This window comes from Lampris incognitus, chromosome 21 (genome assembly GCF_029633865.1).
Source record: "Lampris incognitus isolate fLamInc1 chromosome 21, fLamInc1.hap2, whole genome shotgun sequence".
In the NCBI taxonomy this organism is placed as follows: domain Eukaryota; kingdom Metazoa; phylum Chordata; class Actinopteri; order Lampriformes; family Lampridae; genus Lampris; species Lampris incognitus.
This window is the reverse complement of record NC_079231.1, coordinates 10,659,918-10,677,754: the sequence shown is the minus strand read 5'-3', so window position 1 is coordinate 10,677,754 and position 17,837 is coordinate 10,659,918. Positions and strand designations below refer to the sequence as shown.

At 48.0% G+C, this 17,837-nt stretch overlaps 1 protein-coding gene across 1 annotated transcript in view; it reads left to right on the top strand.

Annotated features, from left to right (window-relative positions):
• The window catches only part of als2b (alsin Rho guanine nucleotide exchange factor ALS2 b), a 39,256-nt gene continuing 21,419 nt past the window's right edge, over positions 1-17,837 (top strand). The window contains exons 1-14 of the mRNA XM_056300925.1: positions 1-26; positions 697-842; positions 1,098-2,089; positions 3,557-3,977; positions 8,766-8,940; positions 9,602-9,698; positions 11,081-11,158; positions 11,466-11,696; positions 11,839-12,010; positions 13,294-13,483; positions 13,628-13,693; positions 15,114-15,276; positions 15,484-15,615; positions 15,873-16,001. Coding sequence (XP_056156900.1) covers positions 7-26; positions 697-842; positions 1,098-2,089; positions 3,557-3,977; positions 8,766-8,940; positions 9,602-9,698; positions 11,081-11,158; positions 11,466-11,696; positions 11,839-12,010; positions 13,294-13,483; positions 13,628-13,693; positions 15,114-15,276; positions 15,484-15,615; positions 15,873-16,001 — 3,012 coding nt within the window. The 5' untranslated portion in view covers positions 1-6. The remainder of the gene's footprint in view (positions 27-696; positions 843-1,097; positions 2,090-3,556; positions 3,978-8,765; positions 8,941-9,601; positions 9,699-11,080; positions 11,159-11,465; positions 11,697-11,838; positions 12,011-13,293; positions 13,484-13,627; positions 13,694-15,113; positions 15,277-15,483; positions 15,616-15,872; positions 16,002-17,837) is intronic.

Here is a 17,837-nt window from a genome sequence, read left to right as displayed (position 1 = left end):
CCACTGATGGAACCCCAGAGGAAAAGGTCAGTGGCCCCGAATTATTTATAGGATTTTTCTGTTAAGTTTACCAGCGTAACTAGATGTGATCACCATGTGACATAGCCTGTGGACAGACTGTGGCTCACTTCTGCTTTCACCCACAAAACTTCTGTTGTTCAGATTTTTCTCAGTGGGAAGGTAATTTTGAGCAGTCACTAGATCCCAGTAATTCATAGTCTGTTGTTGGTCTGTTTGCCTATGCTGCCATCTACTTAGGCAAGAAACTCATAATGATGTATATGGAGATTTGTTCACTGAATTTGATGTAACTTCAGATTATTGGCAGTGGATTATCTGTATGTTATAGTCTGCTTGTTTACATGTTCAAAATAAATCATTCATTCATTCATTCATAATCACTAGGAAATCCTGTTCTACTTTAAAATTCTTGTTGGCTGTTAGTATCATGAAAGAGGCGGGAGAATACACTGCCCTTTCTTGTTCTCACTTTTATCCTTGTAAGTTTATGGGCAGGTTCTTAAAGGCAAAACTAAATTAAAATACTGGTTTCCCTAATAATTATGATTGTACACATTAACCTTTTCAAATGTGTGTGTGTGTGTGTATGTGTGTGTGTGTATTTTTATGTCTGCCCTTGCTTTTGTTTGTGAGTTTGTGTCGTATGTGTTGCTAATTGACTTTGCTTGCTTCCAGCTCTGCGGAGGACAGCTCTGGAGAGCGAGGCTTGCTCCATTCCTGGAAGGGCTACTCCTACAGCCTCACCCCAGAGAAGTTGCTCCTCTCTCGGCCTGTTCTTCACGCTGCCTTGGGCACCAGGCATGGGGTTCTGTTGGTAGAAGGTAAAATTCATTCTGGGGTTAAATATATATTGGTGTCGAGGAAGTTCATTTTATAGCACTAGTATGAAGGATAGATCCGTTGCCTTAAGTATACGTCTCTCATTACATCTACAGTATGTGCTGCACACAGTTAAGATCTGTTGTGAACATGTGACGGCTGTGTCATTCCATTCAGTCTCTTATATTTGTTTCTATATTTTCTTTGATGTATGCTCCTCCTGTGTGACTCTTGTGTGCACCATGGGGCTTCTTCAGGGGGGCAGGTTTACAGCTTTGGGGAGCTGCCATGGAAAAAGATCCAGGCTCACGAGCCGTCAAAACCACTCCTGGAGAGTGCGCTCAGTGGCCAGCGGGTGGTTGCTGTAGCAGCGGGAAGCTTCCACAGCGGGGCAGTGACAGAGGATGGGGGTGTTCATATGTGGGGAGAGAATTCGATGGGCCAGTGTGGCCTGGCAGGCCTCAGCATGGTCCCTAACCCCACCCCGGTGGCCCTGCTGGACTCAGAGGCCAGCCCACCTCAAACAGTACCGGTTCTGGAGCTTGCCTGCGGGGAGCGGCACACGCTGGCCCTTTCGGCCCAGCATGAGGTGTGGGCCTGGGGCAGTGGCTGCCAGCTGGGCCTCATCACCACTACGTTCCCCGTCTGGAAGCCCCAAAAGGTTGAGCACTTCGCAGGCAGGCGTGTGCTCCAGGTGGCATGTGGGGCTACTCACAGTCTGGCCCTGGTATGCTGCCCGGGGCCCCAGGAGGCCCAGCGGCTTCCTCAGGATAAATGTGGGCAGTGTAACCAGTTACTTTTCACCATGACCGACAAAGAGGACCATGTCATCATCTCGGACAGCCACTACTGCCCCATGGGGGTGGAGCTGACGGAGGTAGAGGGTATGCTGGAGCCACCAGCCTCCATCCAGGGTCTCAGAACCTCTCCATCGGAGCCTGTCCTCTCCTCCCACACCTCCACGATCAGCCCCCCTGCCCCACCTGCAGCCGTCCCCACCACAGAGAAAAGTACAGATACCACCTCTGTGAACTCCCACCACCAGGCAGCAACCAACAGAATGCTGCCCACCTCAGCTTCAGAGCCCTCGACCCAGTCCGGTGATGGTGGTGTTGGTTTTGTGGCCGGGGTCCGGGGCTCCCCTTACCCCAACGAACAGGCCGTCAAAGATTACCTGAAGAGACTGTCGGACCACACGCAAGCAGAGCAGATGGCCAAGGCTGCAGCAGGAGGATTACACACTTTAACGGTGAGTTTGGCAATATAAGTCATGTCCCCTTCATCATCAACCTATAAAAACAATCAGCAACAAGTAAAATGGTGTAGAATCAAATAAACAGAATAAAAACTGATAGCAAAGATGACAGATGACAAAAAATTGAGTGCAAGACGAACAGGCACATTAAAGAGACTTGAAATTGACTTAGTTGTCATACTTTATATGACTGCTAAGTAATTTGAGAGGTGAAAGTGAAGCCTGCTGGTTCATGTTGGACATAGTTCATGGTTTAGTCATTTGTAGTTCTATTTAAACCAGACTTTTGGGGAAACCCTCCTTTTCAAATGACAGCTTTTCACAGTCTTTTCCTTCTGTCGTAGTTGAAACAGACTGAGAGTTGGATTCCAGACAGCTTGCTCTGTTTATTTATTTTCTTTCTTTCTTTATTTCGAGTTAATTATTTTCATGTCACATAAAGCTTTACACTCGTGCTGGATTCAGTCTCCTGCTTTTCTTAAGAGCTTCAGATCCGCAGATGCTCTTCTCCTCATTTCCCCAAGAACACAGACTAGGTTTCGTCGTGAAGCAGTGTGTGTTCTGTGGATTCGGTCCTGAACTGTGGGGCAGAGTCTCCCATTGAAACTGAGAACAGACACTTCAACAACAGCTTTTGCACCGTGGGCACAGAGAATACTGGCTTCTGATTCGCTGGAGGGTTTGCGTTAATGCCGTTTAATGCACATGTTGCTATGCAACCGCAGAGTTGCTGTGTAACCATAGCAACATGCTATACTGTGTAACCATAGCACCCTGCTGAATCAGTCGCAAGCCCAGTAAGTATTCAAAACTTTAGCTTAGCGGCTAACTTTTGCTACATAACAGTTTAATTCTGAGTTCAAAATGTTCAACAAAACTAAGTGAATGTCTTTGTTCACAATTTTTGGAAAGTGACCGTGGTATATAAGCAGGATAACCCACTCTGAGGTGTGTGTTGAAGGTCTTTAACACACACCACAGAGGTAACATGTAGGTCCTTGCCGCTGCATCATAGATTAAACCTTGTCGTGGACTGTCTCCTAAATTCTTACTGTTTACTTTGGGTGACCAACCCTCTACTTTCTTAATGGCTTCTCATTTGCTGTTGATCAGTTACGGGTTCTGTCATGTCATTGTATTTCCTTATTTTTTTTAATATTTTCCTCACTCTATTTTATTGAGGTTTCAGTTATTTTATCTTATGTCCTTCATCCTATACTTTTGTTCTGTTTGTTTCCCCCTTCTATGATTACCTGCTTTTTATCTGTGCACTTGGACATCATGATAAGTGCATTGCATTTTAATGTACAAAATTTGCTTCATAAATAAAGTTTCAGTGGATTTTATGAAGAAGAAGAACTGCGCTCATGTCTAAGATCGTTTCCACGATGGCGAACAAGGAAGCTAAACTGTTTTCCTGAAGTGTTTCCTGAAGTGTGTGTTCTGTCTGCCTCTATCTAGAGTCAGCCGTCGGTGGACGGCCTCACCTCAGTGCCCTTCAGCAATGCCACCCCCGTCGGCGGCCGCAACTCCACCCTCAACAGCTTGGTGGCGTCCTGCGCCTCGGCAGTGGGTGAACGGGTGGCCTCCACCTATGAGGCCTTGTCCCTCAAAAAGATGATGAACTTCTACCTGCCCTCAGCGGCAGTACCAGCGGCGTCCGGAGGGCCGGCAGGGCTTCTCAGGAGCATTCCTGGTCCGGGGGAGAGCAGCAGGGAGCGGGTCTACCTGGAAGACTCCATGCAGGGGAAGAAGAGCTCCAGCACAGGCGACATCCGCCAGGAGGAGGCTGAGGGTCTACGCCGCCGCCTCTCCCTCCCAGGACTCCTCTCTCAGGGTAGATACGCTGTTCACCTCTTATCCTCCTCCTATACACTGCTGCGTAAGTAGGCCTTATGCACGTGCACGTTAGAGCGTTTGTGTCTGTGCACCTTCACGCGTGCCTTTGGCTTTGTGGTCCGGCTTGGCGGGTGAATGCCAACCCATTGTGTCTTGCTGCGTTGGCTGTGCATGTGAGCGTTCTCCATATGGGAAGTCCACACTGGGTCAGCTCGGCAGAATGGGAGCCTTTGTTTAAAGTGAGATGAAAAGAGCAATGGCACACAAAGGAATGCAGGTCGATATTCAGCCTCTAAATTAGTTAATCTGCTTTGAGCGAGAGAGACGGGAGAGATGGAGAGAGGGGGGGGGAGAGATATAGATGGGAGAGTGAGAGAAACAGAGGGAGGAAGAGAGGGACAGAGAAAGAGGGAGGGAGGAAGAGAGAGAGAGTGACAGAAAGAAAAGGGGGGGAGGAAGAGAGAGACAGTCAGACAGAGAGAGGGAGGGAGGAAGAGAGAGAAAGTGATAGAAAGAGAAAAGGGAGGGAGGAAGAGAGAGAGGGAGTGAGGGAGGGAGGAAGAGAGAGAGAGGGAGGAAGAGAGTGAGAGAGAGAGAGGGAGGAAGAGAGAGAGAGAGAGAGAGATTGATTCTCAGTCATACTGATATGTGAGTGGTCCAGAATAAAGAATGGTTTACTTTGAGACAGACAAGGGGAAAGAGAGAGAGACAAACGGAAAGATACAGACATGATTGGAGACAGAGAGAAGGCAGACATGATAGGTAGGCTAAAATGGAGAGAGCCAGATAAATGATAGAGTGACTGATAGACAGGGCCAGACAGACGCAAAGAGAGACTGAGGGAAAGAGAAGAGGCTGACCTAGTATATGGACAGACAGAGGGAGAACGGTAGATAGACAGACAGGCAGAGACGGACAAAGACAGACAGACTGACAGAAAGATAGACTGATAGGTAAAGATAGAGAGACAGACAGGTTGACAGAGGGAGACAGTCTGTTGGGGGATGGAGTCTGACTTAGTTGATGTGTGTTTAGCCCAAAGAAATTTACTCTGAATTTCCCATCCTGTTGGAGGCTTTTCCCCCAGTGGGTTATCGGTTGGTTTAACGCCTGCAAATCTAGTTTAACAAGAACCTGGAACTGGACAGAAACGCTGGAAGTGGAAGGCAGAGGAAAAGAAAACAGTGGCTCAGTCCCGGCATGTAGCCTGTTTGTGGACTGAAGTGTCATTTCGCTCCGTGAGAGAAGAACTAGTTTGAAGAACTGCCTTCCATTAAACACTGCAGCTGTTTAGTTGGCGGCCATATAGTCAGGAATTTACCTTTAACATAAGTCAATCAAATAAATAGAGATTGTTCAAGCAATTTTTTTTTTTGTGTGGACATCATACAATCTTTCGGGGGGGCGCTAGTGAGCAAGGTATGGAGTAAGACGCCTTTCTCAGGGATCCTGCAGAATCGACAATGTTTTCCTATTAAAACAGCTGCTTTTATATGAAGGCCATTCTAAAAGTTGACTGAGGCCACCATAAAGACACCAAAATTCAGGCGTCTGGGTAGCGTAGCAGTCTATTCCGTTGCCTACCAACACAGGGATCGTTGGTTCGAATCCCCATGTTACCTCCGGCTTAGTCGGGCATCCCTACAGACACAATTGGCCGTGTCTGCGGGTGGGAAGCCAGATGTGGGTATGTGTCCTGGTCGCTGCACTTGCGCCTCCTCTGGTCGGTCAGGGCGCCTGTTCGGGGGGAAGGGGGAACTTGGGGGAATAGCGTGATCCTCCCACGTGCTACGTCCCCCTGGTGAAACTCCTCACTGTCAGGTGAAACTCCTCACTGTCAGGTGAAAAGAAGCGGCTGGTGACTCCACATGTATGGGAGGAGGCATATGGTAGTCTGCAGCCCACCTGGATCAGCAGAGGGGGTGGAGCAGAGACCGGGACGGCTCGGAAGAGTCGGGTGATTGGCCGGATACAATTGGGGTGAAAAAATGTGTTGGTGTGGGTGTGAGGGGTTTGGACCTGGTTTGGATGCAGGGTGCTGTAGTTCTCAATTCATACCAGCTGAAGATGGAACAGACCACATTCTCCATGTCTGCCCTTTCTCCCTCTGTTCCTGTCCTCTGGGCAAACAGATGGCCTCTAGTCGTGTGTGTGTGTGTGTGTGTGTGTGTGTGTGTGTGTGTGTGTGTGTGTGCGCGTGCGTGCGTGCGTGCGAGCGAGAGAGAGAGAGAGAGAGCGCGCATACTATCCACATGCATGTAAGTGTGATGTTGTGCGTGAGGACTGTATGTGTGTGCATATGCATTCTTTATGTTTGGACTATGTGTGTGTTTGTTGTTAGTGTGTGTGTGTGTGTGTGTGTGTGTGTGTGTGTGTGAGTATAAGTAGGGAGGTGTGTGTGTGTGTGTGTGTGCGTGCGTGCGTGCGTGCGCATTCAGAGGAGGTCTGGCCCCTAGATGTGTGGTACGCAGGCCCACCGGTGTGTGGATATTCCCTGATGCCCACGAACCAGCCCCCAGCTATGGGTTAGATGATGCCACTGCCCGGTGGATACCTCGGGAGAGGAATAGGCTACGGGAGTAAACCCCTACACAACATCAACGTCCACAGTGCTGTTGTGTTTTGTTTTTCTTGCCCTTTTGTATGTGTTTAAGTCGGAGAGTACTGCTGGCGTCGTGTGTGGCTGCCGCTTCTCCTTCTCGTAGCCCCCCTTCCCATCCACCCCTGTATGTCTGCCCCCCCTTCCCATCCACCCCTGTTATGTTTATCTGTTGTCTTGTTTCACCCCGTTTATTGTAAAGCCACCTTGAGTGTTAGAAAAAGCGCTATATAAGATTAATTTATTATTATTATTATGTGTATTATCTATGTTCATACTGTGTGTGTGTGTGCATGTGTGTGCGTGTGTGTGCGTGTGTATGTACTATGCATGTGTGTGCACGTGCACTGCCTGTGTGTGAGCCTGAGCGCAGATAGGAATATGGTTGCAGTGCCTTGTCTTTATGATAGAGAGTGGGTGAGAACCAAGGGCAGGAAAGTAATTAAATATATGTTCAAACTTGACATATATATGTATATATATAACAGGATAATAAGACCTAGCCTATAACAGAAGAATATAAGACCTACACTATAACAGGATAATAAGACCTGGACTGTAACAGGATAATAAGACCTAGACTATAACAGGATAAGACCTGGACTATAACAGGATAATAAGACCTAGACTTTAACATAACAGGATAATAAGACCTAGACTATAACAGGATAAGACCTGGACTATAACAGGAGAAGGCTCATTGAAAGCCTGTCCTGGCAGTTGCAGGTATTAGCCTGTATACAGCTGTTTGATGCTCATGTATGATACGGCACACAAACATTGCATGTAAAAAAACAACAACAACCTATTTGGGCTGCGGTCTAATGGGGCTGGCTGGATGATTATGAGTAAAAGATTTATCAGTTGACTGCATTAATTTGTGAGATATCCCTTTTCCCCCTTGCTTGTTTGTGTTGCCTCTGGGTGCTCTGGTTTATGTCCACAGTACAAAGACCACCGTGTAAGGTGAACTAGAGATGTGTGAACGATGTGTGTGTGTGTGTGTGTGTGTGTGTGTGTGTGTGTGTGTGTGTGTGTGTGTGTGTGTGTGTGTGTGTGTGTGTGTGTGTGTGTGTGTGTGTGTGTGTGTTGGACTGGAAATGTCCAGGGTTTCTGCTTGCCTTCTGCCAAATGCAAATGCATGCAGAGACACGGACCGTAGCCTGTTGTGACCCCAAGTTAAATTTTAAGTGGATATAGATGATAAATGAATGAGTGAATGAATGAATGAATGGATTGATTGATTGATTGATTGATTGATTGATTAATTAATTCTTTCGGGTGCTCCGGTTTCCTCCCACAGTCCAAAGACATGTAGGTCAGGTGAATCGGCCGTACTAAATTGTCCCTAGGTGTGAATGTGTGTGTCTGTGTGTGTGTGTGTGTGTGTGTGTGTGTGTGTGTGTGTGTGTGTGTGTGTGTGTGTGTGTGTGTGTGTGTGTGTGTCTTTCCTGTGTGATGGCCTGGTGGCCTGTACCGGGTGTCTCCCTGCCTGCCGCCCAATGACTGCGGGGATAGGCTCCAGCATCCCGCGACGCTGAGAACAGGATAAGCGGTTTGGATAATGGATGGATGAATGGAGAGAGAGAGAGAGTGTTGGAGATAGATAGATAGATAGAAGGAAAGGATAAAGGTGAGATACACCAGCACCACTTTTTTTTTTCCAATCAAGTACATTATAAATTGGAGCAGGTCCACCAAAAGATAGTTGTCACCTGCCAGAAAAGCCGGTAGAACAGACAGACCTGCCAGCAACAGGCAGTACTTGCTGGTAAACCCCCCCCCCCAATTATGGAGCCTGGCTGCCAGACAGAGACCATGTGTTGAACCCGCTAAGCCAACTCTCCCTGCAGTCTGAGTAGGGAGTGAGTCTCATTTTGGGAACACAACCTTGGACTTTGTAACAGAGGTTCATTACTCATCTATCAGATGCTTTTATCCAAAGCAGCTTACAAGATTGGATCAGATGGAGTCGTGTCAACATCCAGGCTCAGGGGATTTGATGAAACAAGGTGTGCTTAATTAACCAACCTTCATGGCACAAAATGTCATGCGTTTGTGCATACAGTCTGTTGGTGTATGTCAAGGCTGATGTGTTGTTGAATTCCGGTGTGTGTGAGTGTGTCTGCCTGCAAACGGACTCCAGGCACTTGTGCACGCCGTTTACGTGCGCCCGTCTGTGTGTTTTTCCTCTCCGTCCATTTTCATCTTCATCTCTCTCCTCATCCTCAGTGTCCCCACGGCTCCTTCGGAAGATCGGCCGGCCCCGGATGCGTGCGGTGGCCCTGACCCCTCTAGGAGGAGGAGTCCCCGGGGACCAGGAGGTCCTCCCGTCTCTGCAGACGGAGGTGTGGAGCTGGGGCCACGGGGAGCTGGGCCAGCTGGGCCATGGAGATGACCTCGCCCGGTAGGAAGTCAAGACTGTAGAGCAGCTTGACCGAGTAACTGTTTTCCCAGTTTACTTTAATTATTTGAACGTAAAACATTCAAGTGAAGGGATGGATGGGGGAGGCTTAAATACAGCGATAAAGAACAGATAGAGATAGAACAGATGTCAAACCAATGTGTTAAGAGAAAAAAAGCAGGGGGTTCTGGGTAGTGTAGCGGTCTATTCCGTTGCCTACCAACACAGGGATCGCCGAATTGGATCCCCGTGTTGTCTCTGGCTTGGTTGGGCGTCCCTACAGACACAATTGGCCATGTCTGCAGGTGGGAAGCTGGATGTAGGTGCATCCTGATCGCTGCACTAGCGCCTCCTCTGGTTGGTCGGGGCACCTGCTCGGGGGGGGGGGGAATAGCGTGATCCTCCCACGCGCTATGTCCCCCTGGTGAAACTCCTCACTGTCAGGTGGAAAGAAGTGACTGGTGACTCCACATGTATAGGAGGAGGCATGTGGTAGTCTGCAGCCCTCCCCGGACCGGCAGAGGGGGTGGAGAAGCGACCGGGATGGCTCAGAAGAGTGGGGTAATGAGAAAGGGGGGGAAATTTAAAAAAAACAAACAACAGATCTGTTGTGAGGTGTCGGTATGACTGGAACTTGACTGTCACTCTGTGTATGTGCTTGCAGGTTGCAGCCCCAGTGCATCAAGAGTTTGAGCAATAAGGAAGTGGTGCGCGTGGTGGCTGGCGCTCACCATTCACTGGCTCTGACGGCTCAGTCTCAGGTTAGCCAATGGCTTCACCCATTCAACTTTAAATTCAAGTCATTGACGGACAAGAAGCTTTATACCAGCAGGGGATTTGGGGTGGGACGGTCCCCCTAACAAGGGGATATTTGTATTTAATTCAAAACAGAAAAATGGGACTAACTAACAGCAGCTACACTGATGAGCCAAAACATTATGACCACCCACAGGTTATCGATACGTCCCTCCATTTCGCTATCTCTCTTTCATTCTATTTCTCTCTGTTCCACTCTCTTTCTTTGTACACTCCTCTCCCTCTCTTTCTCTCTCTCCACTGTATTCAGATAGCATGCTGGAAAGACACCAACTCCACTGGAGTGATATTTCTGCACTCTGATGCATTCTTCAGTGTGTGTGTGTGTGTGTGTGTGTGTGTGTGTGTGTGTGTGTGTGTGTGTGTGTGTGTGTGCTGGCAGGTCAGAAACTTGACAATAGCACTGGGACTTTATAACCCATCAAGCTTTAGTCCCGGGACACTCCCAGAGCGTTTTATGACTAAACTTTATTGGCCCATCTGTTTTGGAAATGATCAGCGACGACATATCAGGATCACAGGATTCACACACACACACACACACACACACACACCCTGAAGTTATTCCAACAGGAAGCCATGAAGCCCATCACCACACCCCAAGAGCTGTTAGCCGGAAAAGAAGTTTGTTCTTCCAAAATGTGGAAGTGAAATTTTACTGTGAAAATATGGACCAAATATTAATACAATAGTCCAAAGCTGACGGGGATAAGAGTTTTATTTTCCTGTACAGACGCACTCCTCACCTTGGCTGCGCCTTGAGATCCTGTCCATGAATATCACAAACAGAATCAGAGACAAGGGACAACCTTGGCAGAGTCCGACACCCACCGAAAACGTGTTTGACTTTGTGCCGAAAATGTGGACACAGCGTTCACTTTGCTTATACAAAATATATAGTTTTGTATAGTCATGGTTTGACTTTACCATGATTTTAATTTATTATATTGCGTCCCAGTCAGAGAAGGTACAAGAATGACTGTTATAATCCAATGTAAAGACTCCACTCTTTCAAGTCTGACATGACATCAGTTGTAAACAGGTAAACATTTCTGTTCTGCATCAACAACAACAATAATATTCCTGTTTGGAGGAAGATTTGCCATCAAATGGGTGTGTGCGATGGAGTGTGTGTCTGTTTTCTAGAGTCATTAAACAAAGTGTTTCTAGAGCCCCGAATTTACACCCTGACGATGGATGGAGCTGATATTCCTGTGTTGTTTGTGTGTAATGAGGAAAAGACGGGGCAGGAGTGAAGTAAGGAGGAATGGTAGAAAAGTGTGTTTCATCAAATTGTATTGACTAGATTTGTGTTTCTGTCATGTAGCTCTTTTCTTGGGGCAGTAATACCTCTGGACAGCTTGGACACATGGAGTCCCCGAGCACCATCCCCCGCCTTGCCAAGGTGAACACACACACACACCAATTAACCCACAAATCTAAAAAAATTGAATCACAATCTCAAAGCGCTCAAGGGAAGTCAAGCAAGTTTTTATTCTCTGTCTCACGTGTTCTCTCTGTCGCTCTCTGTCTGTCTGTCTGTCTGTCTCTCGCTCGCTCTCTCTCTGTCTGTCTCTCTCGCCTCTCTGTCCCTTGCTCTCCCTCTGTCTGTCTGTCTCTCATTCCCCCTCTGTCTCTCTGGCTCTCGCTCTCCCTCTGTCTGTCTCTCGCTCTCCCTCTGTCTGTCTGTCTCTCTTTTCTCACCCCCAAAGCTGTCGGAGGGGATTCGTGTTTGGGACGTCGGGGCGGGGGAGAAGCACACTGTGCTGCTGGCTGATGGCGACTGCATCCAGCCCATCCTGTATTACAGCGGGCAGCAGGTCAGAGAGGAGGTGCAGGGGAGCCAACCCAAAGAGATGACACAGGGAGAGGAGGAGGAGGCGGGGGAAGGGCATGGAGGGGGCTTTACCCTTCAACCCGTCCTGCTGCCCTTCTGCATGAACGTAAGAAGAAAGAAACTCATATGTCTCCTCATCACCTCTTATGATGTCATCTCCTTATCACCCTTTCCCATTCTTGTGTGTGTGTGTGTGTGTGTGTGTGTGTGTGTGTGTGTGTGTGTGTGTGTGTGCGCACGTGTTCTAGCTGGGCTATGTGAGCAGTGTGTTTGCGGGGGGCCAAAGGTGCGTGGCTCTGTCAGACCGGAATGTGATGGGATTCATCGCCAGCCTCCACGAGCTCGCATCAGCCGAGAGGAGGTTCTACTGCAAGCTGAGCAGCATTAAGACTCAGATCATCCGCCCCCTGCTGGAGCTTGGTAAGAGGCACAATGTGGGGGAAGCTCGTGGGCCCAAATATATATATATTTTTAATCCGTACGAGAAAATGGCAGTATCCAATGTACTAGAGGACAATCTTCCCTCGCTCACTGTTCACTTTGCTTCCACGTGCTCAACATGAGAGAACAGGATGTACACCAGGACTTCTCAAAGTCTGGACCTCGGTCCTTATCTGGCCTGAACGGCAAGTCAATCTGGACCCAGCCCATACCTCGTGTTATAATACGTTATATAAGTGTGTTGTTACTTCCGAGGCGGCACAGTGACGCAGTGGTTAGCGCAGTCGCCTCACAGCAAGAAGGTCCTGGGTTCGAACCCCGGGGTAGACCATGCTTGGGGGGTTGTCACGGGTCGTCCTCTGTGTGGAGTTTGCATGTTCTCCCAGTGTCTGTGTGGGTTTCCTCCGGGTGCTCCAGTTTCCTCTCACAGTCCAAAGACATGTAAATTGTCCCTAGGTGTGAATGTGTGTGTGTGTGTGTGTGGGGAGGGGCTGAGCCCTGCCCTCATTGAAACAGAGAGCAGAGCAGAGGAGAGAAACCAGTGCAACCACAAGTGGCAGTAAGTAACGAGTAGCCTACTGGTACACGAGTTTTCGTTGGGGTGAGAGCCAATCAGAGGCAGAGTAGGGCGGGTCTTCGAAATGCACATTTGGATCAGTGTCTCCAGCTGGCAATCACACCTTTTGTGCCGAGGTTCAAGCAGCTGATGGCAGAAAAAGGACGCCATTTCTCCCACTTGGCTCGAATGTATTTTGACTGTGTTGACTGTGTTGAACTTGAATGTTGCTTAAAAGTTGTAAGTGAGTGGATTAAATGTTAGTTTGTTACCGCCAATCATTCTGGACCTCGGACCTTGAATAAAAATCAGAACGTTTGAGAGAGAGGCAAGAAGAAATTAAAGATGAAAATTTGTCGAGGTGAAAGAAAATATTCCCTCATGTCCCTCTCAGCCGTCAGCATGCCTGATTTATTAAGCTGGCCGACTTATTAAAAACTTGCAAAATCTGATTTCCAAGAAAAACAAGTCGACAGGTATTCTGTCACCAAAGCAAAGAGTGCTGTTTTTACAATCTCTGTCTTTGGTCGTCTCTTTAAATTCTGAGAAAGGAAGCAGCCCTCGTGCCGCCACAACCCCTGTGCTGTATGTCGGCATTGGTAAAACTCTACCACTAATCGACCAGAGACCAGAGACGGGTCCCGAATGTTCAGTATGTAAATATGCTTGGCCTGATTCTGGGTATACATCTCTGCTCTCCTGTCAGAGTCTCTGAGTTCAGCGCTGGGGCCGGTGTCTGTGGGGCTCCTGCAGATGTTGGCAGGTCGCTTCAGCCTCCTGTGTCGCCTGACGGGGCAGCACTCGGCCAGCCTGACTGCCAACCTGCGGCGTGGCCGTGACGTCAAGGGCCTGCTCATCCTCGACCATGCACACATCTTTCTTGACTCCCATCTCGAGTAAGGGCGTTAACGGCACAGATATCACAAATGTACATGCACCCCCCCCCCACACACACAACACACACACGCACACACACACAATAATTGTGTTTTTTTTTTTTTTTATATCTTAGTAATTTAATGTTACTCGTAACCCCCAAGGTACTGCAGCTCTGTGAGCAACTTTCAGGTGATGGGCGGCTTCCAAGCCTTGACCAAGCCCTCAGTGTAAGTACACACACACACACACACACACACACACACACACACACACACACACACACACACACACACACACCTGCACACCTGACATTAAGATGGGTGACTATTTAAAGAATGTGAATGTGAATATCCGGCCAATAAAATTGACTGACTGACCCCACTCTTCCGAGCCGTCCTGGTCGCTGCCCCGCCCCCTCTGCTGATCCGAGAAGAGCTGCAGACTACCACATGTCTCCTCCAATACATGTGGAGTCGCCAGCCGCTTCTTTTCACCTGACAGTGAGGAGTTTCACCAGGGCGATGTAGCGTGTCGGAGGATCACGCTATTCCCCCCAGTCCCCCCCCCCGAACAAGCACCCCCGACTGGCCAGAGGAGGCGCTAGTGCAGCGACTGGGACACATACCCACATCCAGGGGTTAAAGTGGGATTTGGTAAGTGGGGGATCTCTGTATTAGAGAGGTTGGCAAAAGTGCGGGAGTGATAGTCGGCCTCAATACTGCGTCTCAAATCAGGAAATTAACCCTACGAGCATATGCACAAACACACACACTACATGCTCAATAAATCACTGGCTACATGTTCAATTAAAAAATTGACGTTAGTCGCTTGAATGAAAACCACAGCAGAGCTAGCCAAAACTATTGGAAATACTATTGGAAATACACTGAAGATACTCACTCTTTATGCCCCCCAATCCAAGATAATAGTGCAGGTAGCAGGTTGACGCTCTCTTGAGTCTTGCCTGCCTGGTGCGGTGAACTGACCCTGACCCGTGAGTGTGAAGCCAGACAGCAGGCAGGTCACGTGAGGACGCGATATCATTCAAACTTTTAGAAAAAGTAAAGTAGCATAAAAATAGAAGAACGACTTTATTTGCGATTTATTTTGTAATGCTTGTGAATTGGCTGCATCATGTTTTTTGTTTTAAATTTTACTGTGACAAAAAGGTTGAAATTACTCCTGTCTACAGAGTGCCGGATCTCAGCTCCGGTTGACTTGGGGGAGGAGGGGAAGTGCCGGTGTCGGGATCTGGGTAGCTAGGGCCCACTTTAATCACTGCCCACATCCGCCTTCCCACCCACAGACACGGCCAATTGTGTCTGTAGGGATGCCCGACCAAGCCGGAAGTAACGGGGATTCGAACCGGCGAGCCCCGTGTTGGTAGGCAATGGAATAGACCGCCACACTATCCAGACACCCGAGATGGCAGTTATGTGGTCAGCAGGACTGGGTGTATTTTTCTTCTTTCATAAAGACCAAACACAGCTCAGCCAGTCAGAACCAAAGACCGGAACCACATGCTTAATAATGTGGGAGTCACTTCCTTTTACCACGAGAGCAAAAAAACCCGCATCTGTTCTGCATCTTGTGTTTTACTGAGTATCACTGTTTCTCTTCCTCTTTCTGTCCTCCCTCCCGCTCCAGAGATTTCTTTGGGAAGAGCCCTGAGCTCCTGCAGAGGCTGGCCGAGTGCAGCGAGGAGAACCCTCCCATGGCCGACCTGCTGGTGGCACTCTTCTACCTCCCTACACGCCACCTCCATGAGTATGGGCGGCTCCTTCTCAAACTGGCCACCTGCTTCGAGGTGGTAGGTTGATGCCGCCGACAGAAAAAAAGTAAAACCAGCTGTAGTTGATTTAAAACAGAAGAACTCATTAGGTGACCAAGAAACTTCCACATGGAGAAGTTGTACTGCGAGTACTAAAAGTTTCCTCCATTTCATGTGTCTCCAGATGTAGGAATTATTATTGATACTTATTGTGTGTGTGTGTGTGTGTGTGTGTGTGTCCTCCAGAGCTCCAGTGACTACCAGAGACTCCATGATGGCTGCTCCAAATTTGAAGCTCTGGTTCTTCAGCTGAAGAGGAAGAGGAAAGAGGCTGAGTACACCCATCACTTCTGGAAGAGTTTCCCTGGAAAGATGACGGTGTGTTTGTGTGTGTTTTTCTTGATATTACTTTTTATAGTGTAGCTGGTTTTTCTTAATGTTTGTTTAGTTTCTTAGAACACTTTTTATAATTTTAAGAAAAGTCTGCAAAGTAGTACTAAGTACTTATATTATTCTTTCATCTTTCATATTATTATTGTTGTTATTTTATTATTTCATTATAGTAGTTGGAATAGTAGCAGTATAGCTGTCAGTAGTGCAGTGTCAGTACTCACGGTGGTGTGTTATGTCTGCAGGACTCACTGAGGAAACCACAGCGCAGGCTGGTCTGTGAGAGCAGCAACAAGGCCCTGACCCTGCAGAACGCCGGGAGGTTCTCTGTCAACTGGTTCATCCTGTTCAACGACGCACTGGTGCACGCACAGGTCAGACACACACACACACACACACACACACACACATACTGCATGCCCGCCTCCAGCAGGCCACTTTCTTTTTTTTCTTTTTCTTTTTTCTTTGACGATACTGCTTGCTTGTGTGTCTCAAGCATTTGTTTGTGTGTTTGTCTCTGTGCGGCGGTCAGGGCGTGGTGCCTTGTAAAAGTCTTGTAAGTATGCAGTGGGTGATGAGCAACCTTAGCATAGTGACCCCTGCACCCCCCCCCCACCTCATCTCACCCATCTTCAGTCTTCTCATGTCTCTCTTGCTCTCTTTCTCTTTCTCTCTCTCTCTCTCATTGCGTCTCTCCCTCTGCCTGCCCCCGCCCCTCTCTCCAGCTCGCTCCACTCCCTCCAGAATGCACCCATTCTGTGGTTTCCATCCACATTTCCCTCTCCCATTTCCAGACTGTGGTGTCTGCATTTAGTCTGCCTCTCTGTGACAAACCTGAGACGTCCAGTGGTGGAGAAAAGTCTGTTTTGTTGTAATGTTACTCTGTTATTCTCTCGGGGGGGGGGGGGGGGTTCGCTTGTCATTTTTATACTACTACCCTCTACACTGAGGTCACCTGGGCTGGCACGAGTCCTCGTGGTTCGAGAAAACAACTTGGTTCAAATCCCTGTATTGGCTGGGAAAAAGCCAGAGTCGGGAAAGTAAATGAGAAACAAGCCATCAGCTCCTGTTTAGACAGTGTCCTTGAGCAAGGCACCTAAAAGCCAAACAGTGGGAAGCTGCGGTTGGGCTGGGCAGGTGCCAGTGGTCTCTGGTTATACTTTGCAGCTCTCAGCTTTGAACTGGTGAATGTGGAGCAGGACAGGCCCACTTGTCCTTTACTGGACTAAAAGTAAAGTTAAAAAAAAAAAAAAAAGTAAAGATGAAACCTGAATCCACCCAGAGCATCCTCCTTTCTGTCTCCCTTACTCATCCTACCATCCTGTTAGATGAGAGTGGTGTCACCATTAGAGATCAGTATCATGGATTACCGGCCATTCATTATGCAGAAATATCCTAATAATACACGAGTAAAATACATTAACTATGATGACTGGTAATTACTTAGTTATATATGACAAAAGTACTACATTATATGAACTAGTATATTAGTATATAAAATAAGGTGTTACATTATAATGTGGTGTCAAATATAATCTACATCAAACACTGTATGGGATAAATTCACTCGTCACATTGTGCACAAGTATTATGAATCCTTCGTGTCACAGGGATGAATAGTAATGATCTGTTAAACTTGAATATGAGGTGAATATTGGAATATGGAGCTGCCAGGGAAGAGGAGAAGAGGAAGGCCACAGAGGAGGTTTATGGTTGTGGTGAGAGAGGACATGCAGGTGGCTGGTGTGGTAGCGGAAGATGCAGAGGACATGAAGAGATGGAAACGGATGAACTGCTGTGGCAACCCCTAACGGGAGCAGCCGAAAGTAGTAGTAGTAGTAGTAGCAGTAGTAGTAGTAGTAGTAGTAGTATTAGCAGCAGTAGTAGTAGTAGTAGATTGGCTGTGGTTCTATCTTTACTATGGTCATGTTACTTGGCAGGATATTAAATATTCAACTTTAGCTGATAATTACTAGGGCATCTGAGTACCGTGGCGGTCTATTCCGTTGCCTACCAACAAAGGGGTCGCCGGTTCAAATCCCTGTGTTACCTCAGGCTTGGTCGGGCATCCCTACAGACACAATTGGCCGTGTCTGCAGGTGGGAAGCAGGAAGTGGGTATGTGTCCTGGTCGTTGCACTAGTGCCTCCTCTGGTTGGTAGGGGTGCCTGTTCACAGGGGAGGGGGAAATGGGGGGAATAGCGTGATCCT